At 33.9% G+C, this 11,654-nt stretch overlaps 1 protein-coding gene across 1 annotated transcript; it reads right to left on the bottom strand.

Annotated features, from left to right (window-relative positions):
• Positions 1–8,508: 8,508 nt before the first annotated feature.
• On the bottom strand, positions 8,509–9,183 carry LOC109013505 (TMV resistance protein N-like). The gene is made up of 2 exons (XM_018995622.1): positions 8,732–9,183; positions 8,509–8,605 (listed from the first exon to the last, which is right to left on the bottom strand). The coding sequence occupies exons 1-2, from the start codon at positions 9,181–9,183 to the stop codon at positions 8,509–8,511; spliced, it is 549 nt and encodes a 182-aa protein (XP_018851167.1).
• Between the last annotated feature and the right edge of the window lie 2,471 nt (positions 9,184–11,654).

The raw sequence follows: 11,654 nt of genomic DNA, 5'->3' as shown, positions 1-11,654 counted from the left end.
GATCTCCACTTCACCAGTACTCCACATTTATAGTGCCAAAATATTACGTGATATATATGAATTAGTTAGCTTTCACAACCTGATAATGTGCCTTATTTTCGCTTCCATAAAAGACTTGGGAACTCATCCTTATTTTAAGTAGGGAATTTTCCCAAAAAAAAGGAATCAAAATAACAAATAAAAGAAGGAATTCAAATTTAACAAATTACCTGTTGCCAAAAGCATTTTAGTCTAAAACGATACGTACATCATATATATAAGTCACATGACTGGCTTCCTAAATGTACGCCATATAATTTGGAACAAATCGCACTGGAAATTCTTTTCCAAAGCCCAATATCCATGCTAGCTAGCTTATTGCTAAATACAATTAACCTAATTCTTAAAAGAATAAAGAGATCATGTATTTTCACAAGCTATTTCTAAATTTTTTTTAAGAAGTGATGATATTTAGTTTTATTAATAAATCCTTACTTATGATAGAAAAATACTAATTTATATAAAAAGAATATAGAGGTTACCGTATCTGAAATTCCAAAACTAGACTCTTATGAAAAAAAAAAATATTATTAGCAACAAACAAGAATGAAAATACAAAAAGAAACTATGAAAATTTATAAGGCATGAAATTCACAGTTCAAAGCAAAAGTTCCAACCATATATATTAAACTGTGAATTTCATGATTGTGACATGCATGATTGTTGAGTGTTTGTTAGGAGGTCATGTATAGTCCAACTTATTATAAATTCAGTGTGTAAAGTTGGACGTTAGAGTGTTTGAAGGTGCATGTGACAAAACGAACCATAATTTAACAAAAGAGCAACCAAATAAAAGGCCAGTGAATGAAAGCATCGTCCCCACCGTATCCATATAAAGATTATTATAATCTTTCGGTACAGCATGGCTGCATGAACTCCACGCCAAAATTAATTTTATTAAAAACAGTACTGAAAAAAAAGGAACACTAGTGCAAGGCAACTGCCAGACCAAAGACTGGTAGTTGGGAATGGTAAGTAAAGAACTACAAGATAACATATGCTGCCTTCCCCAGCAAGTCATTGCATGACAAACCTTATCAACCGAACATGTAATCCACTAAAATACGATGCCAGTGTCTGTAGTACTTGGTGCATGGTCAGCTCTGATTTTAAGAGGAAATGTATACGACATAAAAACAAAAAACAAAAATTGTGTGTAGAGGAGAAAAGAAGCAAGCATGAGCTTGGGAATAGAGGTAGCGATGGCGGTAGTGGGGTTGTGGGCAGTTTATTTGCGGCCAATGTTGATGAGATATGCCGGCGAGCTGACAGAAGTGATGGGCTACGCCATTTTCCGGATTATGAGAGGCACGCCTTCCTTTGCTTTCTCTACCTATCTTCCTTACTCTTCTTCTTTCCTTCACTGGCAGTTTTAGCTCCAAATAACTCTGATCTGCACAAGCATACTATCTACCTAGGTTTAGAATTAAGAAGAATAACCAATCTATGATCAATCAATCTCACCCAAAGAAGAAGATCAATCGAATCTACTGCACTACTCCCTCTTTCTCCCTAATTTGGCTCTGAATCCACACCCATCCATATCTGTATACACACCAAAACCAGATCCTTACCAAAGTGATCTAGTAGTATCTATTTCACATGAACAATATGAGGAGCTCGGAGACACTAGGCCGGTGGGCATGTCGATGCTTTCGATCGATCGATCGAGTAGTTGGAGAAAAGTCTGGAGCTCAATTAGTCAAGCTCAGATCGATATCCGATGCCATTATCTTGTGATCGATGCAAGGTGGTCACGATCTCGCACTAGCAGCTCGCAGCAGATCAGGATTGCATGCAGCAACCTAGCTAGCTAGAGAATGCTGCTAAATTATCAGCTATGTCCATTATACGGCATAACTTTGTTTGATTTCTTTGCTTCTTTAATATTTTTTTTCTTTTCTTGTTTATCTTTTAAAAATTGTACATGCTGATTACGGGACAACTCTGTCTGAAAATCAATTCATATTTGATTTTGGGGTTACTTCGGTTGATATTCTTGGTCGAGTAAAGAAGAATTGATGATCTTGATTCAAGCAGCTGCAGTTATCTTTCTGGTCAGATTTCAAAGGCCTGATATCCTTATCATGATCATGAGGCCGATTAATTTAAATTACATGTAGGGTCACGGCCAGCAGGTCGATCCCGTACTTTGCGTTCCTATATATGTATTCCCTTGACTCGTGACTTGGTCTTATATAAATGTACTTTGGGAATATACAAAAATATATTAATTGCTTACCAATTATATTCTTTATAGTTCCTACGTACGTACTTTTATATGTTCAGACAAACAATACTGCCAGCTGATGTTATACAAAGACGTTCATATTATATATATATAATAGCTAGCCGACCCAAAAATTAATAATTAATATATGCGCACTGATATTTGGTTGATCTGTACTAGAATTAATGGAAATAATTAATGCAGCAAATTGTGGCCATAAAAATTAGTATTATTTTTATTTTCGAATTTCTTATATAAATGATAAAATGAAATGCTATTGATCCTGATCAAGTGGAAAATGCATACCCTTGTTTTTCCCTTTTTTGGGTAATCGGTATTTTAGACGACAACGTGAAAAAATACATTTGAAAATAGCTTGACTGATCAAATTAATATACATGATCTATACAACCTGGGTCTAAAAAAATATACACCTACAACTCTTTTACAATTATTTTATTATTTACTTCAAATTAACTAATGTAATTGTATCACTTGATCATTAAAAAAAAGTATTTTTAATTTTACATAAATATCCTTCATTTTAAATAGATTTGTAAAATATTTATAGATTTATCATTTTCTAAAAAATATCGCCATGACAAGATCAGTAGTACTGGTACTGTGCAAAGGGATGAAAATTGACGACTCTTCTTTATATTGTAATTGTAGGTGTCTCTAGAATTAGTATTGAACTTATCAAATGAGTTTAATCTTTAAAATTTGATAAATTTATGTTTAAAATCACTGTATTAGATTCATCAAATACTAAAATCTGAAATTTTGAGTTACAATGCATTTCAATTCATCTTTAAATTTGAAGACTCACTATTTACAATCTATAACCATTATTTTATTTTCTTAAATTATTGTTTTCCAATTTTGAGACACAATATATTTAAGTATTAAATTAAATTATTAATTAATATATAGTTAGTGTAATTATAAAATATAAAAAATATAAATTAAAAATATTATTATTAAAAAATAATATTATATTATTATTTTGATTAATCTAATAATTAATCCAACGTGAGATTATGAATAATGAGATTTTGAATTTATAAAAAATATATATTTTGTATTAAATTTTAAAGGTGAAAATGATGAAGGCAACGTTAATAATGCTCATATCGACTTTAGACCGTACAACCATCTACATCAATAGAACTCAATTTGTAAAAGAGTAATATTATATACAGTTGTGAAATGTATAAATATTGTACAGTCGTTTTGAAAAAGAGTGATGTTTATTATTAAAAAATTAATATATTTTTATGTAAGTTTTATATTTATTTACTTTTTTTAAAATGATTACACGACGCTTGCACACTCATAACTGTAAATATCATTTCTGTCTGCAAAAAGATCAGTTCCGCTGCTCTACTTGAGTATTAATGCCGCCAGCTCAGGGCATGAGATTCTTTTCCGGTTAAATATTTAAAAATTAAAATAATTATTTCGTAGCCTAAAGTAGAGATACGTATTAATTAGTATTCTCATGATCTGAATCATCTTATTGATAAAATATATTTTACCTTGCGATAGAATTAGAAGTAATTAATAATAAATTTTCAAATATATATTAAAAATGCCAGAGAAAGTTTAATTTAATATTTAATTCATCGCTTGGCACAGTAAAAAAGTATGAATTGGCGAAATAATCCCTTTGTTTGCATTGATTAGAATATAATTAAAGAGTACTTTACGTGATAAGATGATAAGTATAACAAAAAATATCAACAAAGGATATGTGCTACAGTTACCGACTTTATTTAATTATCTTTTGTTCCTATATTTTCTGAACTAAGGAGCTGGAACTAATCTTTAGTTTGTTATTATTTTAGATTATCTATTAAGAAGGAGTCTGACTCACACGTGATAAAGTGTTAAGATATAAAATAAATAATAAAATTTACATATTCTCATCAGTTTAATATTTTAAAATAAATGGTAATTTCACAAATATTATAAAAATAATTAGTATTTTTTATGAATTATTTATGACGATAATGACTAGCTAGTTATTTATAACGAAAATAAATTTATTTTAATAAAAAATAATTATTTTTATAAAAAATAATTAATCATAAATAAATAATTTTTTTGTAACGCTCGGAGGTTATGGAAAGCTGGAAAGTAGCCCCTTCATGAGTACGTACTAACCTATTACAATTATGTATTTCATCATTATTTAGTCCTCTGTAGGTACAATTAATAAATATGATCTCTCTCCCTCTCTTCTTTATAAGCAAATGTGAGGGTTTTGTTAACTACCATGAGATCTATCTCATTAATCCCCCCTCCAATTATTTGTAGACGAGTGTTGCAATATTGTAGCTTTTTCTACATTTTGTTACAAATTGATTTAGGTCGTTCTTTCAAGCATTATTCAATATGCACGGCCCAATTAAGGTTCTAAAGTGAATAATATTTTCAAAGATTAAAACAGTACTGCACATCAAGAGATTGAACAAATGAAGGCAAATTAACAAGAGATTTTATTGTCTCAACAAGCAGATCTAGAAATGTGTTTGCGAGAACAACAAAATGGGCAACAGGAAATCATACGTATTAAAGTTCAAGCATAGATTCAGAGTAGATGGAACACGCAATGTCACTACGTACAGGCTAGTCATCTATGGCGCATTGCATATATGAGTTCCAACCTATTATCCAGGCTGGTCATCTATGGCGCATTGTAAATGATGAAAAAGTGAAGATTTGGAGGGATCATTGGCTGCCCAATTCCCCGAGCAGGAGAATAATCACAACCAGTAATCATCCCAATACTGATGCTCGTGTTAGTGATTTAATTGACATGTCTTTGCTGAGAAGGTGGAAAGCTGACTTGGTGCATCAGGTATTCCTTCCTTTTGAAGCTTGGGAGATTCTTAACATTCCTTTATTTTCTCATTGGCCTGTTGATAAAATGGTGTGGGGTTGCACGCGTAACAGGCAGTTTAGTGTGAAGTCTGCCTACCATTTAGTACTTCAGCTGAGAAGTAATGCTGCTGCTGCTCTAAGTAGCTCCCTTGTAGACTTGCATAAAGGATTTTGGAAAAACATTTGGCATTTAAATCTCCCAAATAAAGTCAAGCATTTTTTGTGGAAAGCGTGTACTAATGGCTTACCCACAAAAAATCAGTTGCACTATCGTAGAATAGTTGATTCTGATCTGTGTGAGTTATGCCATGTTGCTCATGAGGATGTGTATCACTCTCTTTGTAAATGTCCCAGCAATGCAAGTGTGTGGGGGAAATATTTTGGCAAATATCTTCATATGTTGAATTCCTTTTTTCGGATTGACAACTTGGTTGAGGCTATTCTGGACTTACATGATCCCGATGCTATTTCTTGCTTTACTATTGTTTCCTGGGGTGTTTGGAAGTTTAGGAATCTGAAGATTTTCCAGAATTCTTTAGAAACAGTCACTGATGTTGTGAAGGGGTGCTTTTCCTTTGTTGATTGTTTTCTATTGGTTCGGCAATGCATGCTAGTGGTACAGCCTGAAACTCGGTTGTGTTGGCAACCTCCTCCTGTTGGGCAGCTGAAGTTAAACTTTGACGGAGCAATCTTCTACCAGGAAGTCAGATCTGGCGTGGGTGCTGTATTAAGGGATGATAAGGGAGGATTGATTATGGCCATGTCTAGAATGGATGAATGTATCATTTTGGTAAGGATGTTGAAGCTATGGCAGCTTTACGGGCCCTTTAATTTGTTTCCCACTTGGGTATATCTCACTTGATCTTGGAGGGAGATTCACTTGTTATAGTTGAGGCCATTCAGTCAAACTCTATTGAAGAGTTTAGCTACAGTCCTATTATTAGGGAGATAAAATTGTTGTTATCTCAATTCCAATCTTATGATGTTTTACATGTTGGACGACAGGGAAATGGGATAGCACACAAATTGGCTAGGCATGCACGGGTGGTGGAGAGCATTCTTCAATGGTGGCACAACCCTCCAGATTTTATTAAAGCCAGTTTGGATGTTGATGCTGAACTTATCCTACGGGATTGATGTATTTGTTTGTTAAGTCTGGTTGTTAGTTTTGTGCTTTGTATTGCACTTACATTTTCTTCATAATGAATGAAGTTCTTTGGTTCTCAAAAATTAATAGAACGTTCGATGACAAACGTTTGTGCATATCAATGTTCGAACAAACATAATAGCGTACAACATGCAAACGTAGGTGTGTGCATCCAAATGTTGCGCGCTAACTTAACGCTCTAACAAAAGTTTAACTGACGTTCAAACTAATTATACATACGGTACCATGATTCTAATGTTATATGACGTCTAACATTCAAACTACTTTTTTATTTATTGTTCGCATGCACTAACATAATCTAATGTTACAACATATATATGTTCAAATTAATGTGCGTCTACTACAATATTATTTGATGATAACGTTGGAAAATTATTTGGGTGGCACAAATGAACCATAGCAAATTGGATATGACGTTCGAATGATAAGCCAAAGGGCGGAAATAGATCAACCATCACAAAAAAAAAAAACATTTTCTGTGATGATTAAACAGTAAGCCGATACAACGACATCTATATTTGGTGACGTGATTCTTGTATCGGTTGGGTGATATTGTTTTTCATCACTGAAAGTATTTAATGTCGGTTTTATTTTTTGTGTGACGGTTTATCACAAAAGGTATATGCAACGTGTTGGGGTGGTTTCATTATTATTTATTCCTATATAAGTATAATTAAATGTGAACACTATATATTTTTTTAAGAGCGGTACTGCTACTCATCAGCCTACTCTGCCGCCCAGAGTAGCCTGTACCAAGTGACAGCTGGGCTAAAATTCTATTTCCATTTTTTTCTATTTTTTTATTCTTATTTTTTTATCATTTTAAAATATTTTTAAAAAATATAAAAAATATATCAATACACTAATAGTCACTTCATTAACTATTAAATAAAAAAAATTAAAATACACGATATGTCAAAATGAGAGGACAAATTGAGTGGGCAAAATAACATTTTTTTTTCCTTTTTTTAATAAGCAATGTGAGGGTTAATTAATTTATCTATCCTGAGATATATCTCACTAATCCCCTCTCCAATTATTTGTAGACGAGTGTTGCAATATTGTAGTTATTTCTAATTAACTTTTTTATAAATTGATTTGGCAGTGCATGCAATATCTTAAAATTAGATGCCACATTTGCTATAAAAAAATATAAATTAAAAGTTTTCTTTCTTGGCAAATTAAAAGATAACCATCAGTACTAGCTACTACAATAACCACGGCTAGGCTTCCTTCCATATTGGAGGAATTCATGAATTGCCATCCGTGGGTCATAGAGATCGACATGGCCCTCAATCTTAATGATGCATCATGACCATTGATTAGGGTCTACGGACCCACAATTTGATGGATCCCCAAGCATGCATCATGAGTTCATCATACAGATCAGGCCGTGGATCTCCAAAGCTGCAAAGGATTGTACGTGGGGGTCTAGATCTGTCAAGTCAACGTACAATATAATTTATCCTAGAAATCTATATCGTACGTGCATGGTTTCGAGACACGTATATATATGTTGTTCATCTTAATTTAAATTGTGACATGGTGCAAGTTAGCTGCATCTAATGTCATATATATGCACATTAATGCAGGTATCCTTGACTCTTCTCGAATATCTGTTAATTATAATCAATCGGCCGCTCATTATATTATTCGATCGCTAGCTCTTGGTAGCTAGCAACATCCTTCTGATCATGTTGATTCCAATTAAGGGCAAGAAATATAAAAATCGTGTATTCATGATCTGAAATGTTAAGAAAGATCGAAAATAGAAAAACAAAACTGGCCGGGGAAATATTAAAGCTATTAACAACGTACAACTTGTATTGTTCGATCAATACATGATTTTTATTGAATATTCATTCAGCTATAAAAAATTTACAATTTGACAACAATATTGTACTGAAATCATGAACAAGGATCATGAAGTTCTGCATTCTTATTCCGTTTCTTATTAGTTTTATTTTCTACGATGCAAATTGAAAGAATTTTCCGTATATATTGTGTCATAACATCCGAATTGGTGCTCTCTTTAACAATGAATAAATGAAGATTTGGAAAAAATATAAATATATTCAACAAAAAAATGATGCAGAACTAATTATTAACAGGATTGATGAGGAATGATCATTTCCCTGCAGTATCGTTATCGATATTCCTTCATTATTGATCAGGAGGATTGAGATCATTTCCGCAGCTTCATCTGCTGATCTTCTTTCTCAAGCTCTATCAAGGTCTTGATCACAGTTTCAGAAGCACTTCTTACGACATCTGCAAAGTTCCTGCAAGCGCATGAACAGAAATCGGTTAGATGAATACTAGGATCTTCATGCTTATATTATGAGAGAAATGCATGAGATACATCGTGTCAGAATATTCTCAAAACAAAAGAATAAATATATTCTTACCCCTTGAGGGAATCGAAACTAATGCCAACGGTTTGCTTGGCCTCTTCGACAGCCAAGCTAAACCTCCGAAGCTGATCCTTCTCCGCACATACTCCATTAATTGGAACGTGAAGTTGAGATGGCTTAACGTCGCAAAAGATTGGAATGACCCTCTTCTTTGACTCCATGAAAAGAGCCAGTTCATGAAGACAAAAATACGACTTACAGTAGTTAGGCGAAAAAACAGCCACGCCTATCTTGCAGCTACGAATTGCACTATCGATCTTTTCGAACAGTTTGTCCCCCGGCTTCATGTTCTTGTTGTCCAAGAAAGGACTTAGGTTGTGCCGGGAGAGATGATCATAGAGCAAAGTGGCTAAAGTTCGCTTTGTGTCAATCCCTCTATGGTTAATGAAAACATCACAGGCCGGTTTAATGGCACGTTTAGCCAACTGGAGAGAAGAGCGTTGCATGGTTTCTCTGATCTATAATATAAGCTTTTCTTTCCTAGCTAGTTTGGTAATAGGCCGAGTGCTTGTACTGTATATGAGCTTCGATCTCTTGCCTAGTTTGTGCTGTTTATATATATGAGAATTGTGTATTGGGAATTGTTGGTTTGCATTGCCTTAAATACAGATTAGAGGCCGCTATTTATAATCGATCAACTTTTTTCGTACGTGATATTTCTAGCTATAGTATATAAAAAGTTGGAATCTTCAACTTTTAATTGAAATTTTTACTTCTTGAGTTGATTTTGAAAAAAGAATGTTCGCATATTAGATTTCACAGGAGAGGAAATGAACAAATTTTTTTGACCACCTCTGAAAAAATAGACCTTCAAACACGTTCATTGACTATTTCTTTCTCTGCATCTCTCTCTCTCTCTCTCTCTCTCTCCACCCCCACTGGCCCACATGACCGCCTCCTTTGCTACATCACCCGGTCCAGGGCCACTTTCTCCCGACAAAATTCCGTTTAATTTCTACGTAAATGTCGAGGATCGAATTAATATATATACTAACCTTGTGAAAGACGCAGACAGCTAGCGAACTTCGGAACTCAGTGCTGCCTCGATTGTTTGGAATTTAGACATATATATATAAGTTCAAAGCAACTGCCTTGGACGTCTGAATTATCGTTTATTTCTTAACACAAAATAAGGAATAGTACTATGATTTTTACTGCATATTGATATAACAAAACGTTTTCTTTGACTGTTTGAATACAAATTAACGTTCTAGTGAACACGAAGGAAATTAGATACGTGGTGAGGAATTCCCAGAATTAAATTGATGGAATAAGTAGGGGTTAATTCGTTTTCATTGGCTTCGAACAACATGAAGAGAGTCAAGAGACCAAATGTAATAATAAAATATAATTTCGGCAGAAAAGGCTGATCATTTCTTGGCTTTGCGAGCAAGGAATTAGTTGAGCTTTTCTGACTGTTACCTACAACGTGTATTATCACTGCTCCTTTCCCAACAGTACTAGGGAAGATTGACCGAGACAACAACCATAGCGCTCGCTGTGGAATTAATGAGATATATCATATGTGCCAAAACATGCCCATCTATCTTCCAGGGACCAAAGTTCCATTCGAGGTCCATCCATGATGCCAAGCTCAACACTTTTCTTTTCCAGATCTATTTTGATTTCCGTATCTTCATATGACTGTAGCTATAAAAGCCACGTAAGTCACCATCAACTTTCTAAAAACAGCATGTTTCAGGCACACGGCTCACACCATGCATGCATGCTTGCACCAACCCAGTGCCGGCTCAATGCATGGTTAGGCCATTAAGCAGTTGCTTAAGACCCCCCAAAGAGCAAGGTCCCAAAACTTATTATAAATACCTAATAATTAGTGCTTTTGGAAAAAAAAATTTTTAAATAAAGTTTAAGATCATATAAGGTAATGTTATATAAGTTTATTTATAATGATGATAGAACCTATGCATGCATTGATCGAAAAGCCTACAATTCTTTCAGAATATAAATTATATATTAAGTGATTCAATTTTGCTAGGTACAACCGGCTATGCACAACCGCTGAGTAACCGGGTGGCCACATCATCACGACAGAAGTAAAGAAGTAAAATAAATAAAAACTGAGAAGGAGTGAAAAGTGAGAAGAGAGATCTCAGAAGAGAGAAACGTCCAAATCTTAAACCCATTTCGAAATCCATCTAACTGTAATATTTCGACTAAAAAATCCAATTGCAGCATTTCGACTATAAACATCTACAAATGTTTCTTTTATCCAGAAATCCTACCAAAGCACATACTTTTCAAGGGAGCTTATAAGTCACTCAATAAACCCCATCAAGATTCAATAAAAACACACCAGAAGAAACGGGTCCCTTCCCACTCCAAAGACTGGAACAACAACATGACAGTCAAATCTTTTCATCCATTTATCGATCTCCACGAGAAACTTCCCAGATATTGTTCTCATCCCTGGAAACATCCCTTAAAGAAAATAAAAAACCACTCAATGATGAAGTTTGTAGATTCCAAGTGAAAAGCATATTTGAAAAAAATAAAAAGAAGAAAATTAAAATCATTCAATTGGCAGATCATAAATAAATGAAAATGAAGTTGATTAACAAGTTATTAGCATAATTGACACAAGGTTCTTCGGAAAAAAAATATAAAAGGGAAAATTTTCAGTAAGATGTATAAGTAAAATGTTGAATATAGAATATGGTGGTTGGCTCCGTCCCATACTCATATTGTTTGACTTGTACAGGTTTGTGGGGTTCAGCCTCTGCATCCTTGGCAAATGAAAATCCCCTTATTGCCACCTTTGACAAAAATGCTATGTACAGTTGAAAGAGAATGGAGGTAATCGGTTAGAGTTTACTTTGACAGAAATAAAGAGGGAGAGAGAGGTTGAAGGAGAAGGAGGAGGCGTACGAATGAATTAACTTTGTGAGTAGGTTTT

Source organism: Juglans regia, chromosome 2, assembly GCF_001411555.2.
Source record: "Juglans regia cultivar Chandler chromosome 2, Walnut 2.0, whole genome shotgun sequence".
NCBI lineage: Eukaryota > Viridiplantae > Streptophyta > Magnoliopsida > Fagales > Juglandaceae > Juglans > Juglans regia.
This window is presented reverse-complemented; position numbering and strand designations above follow the sequence as displayed.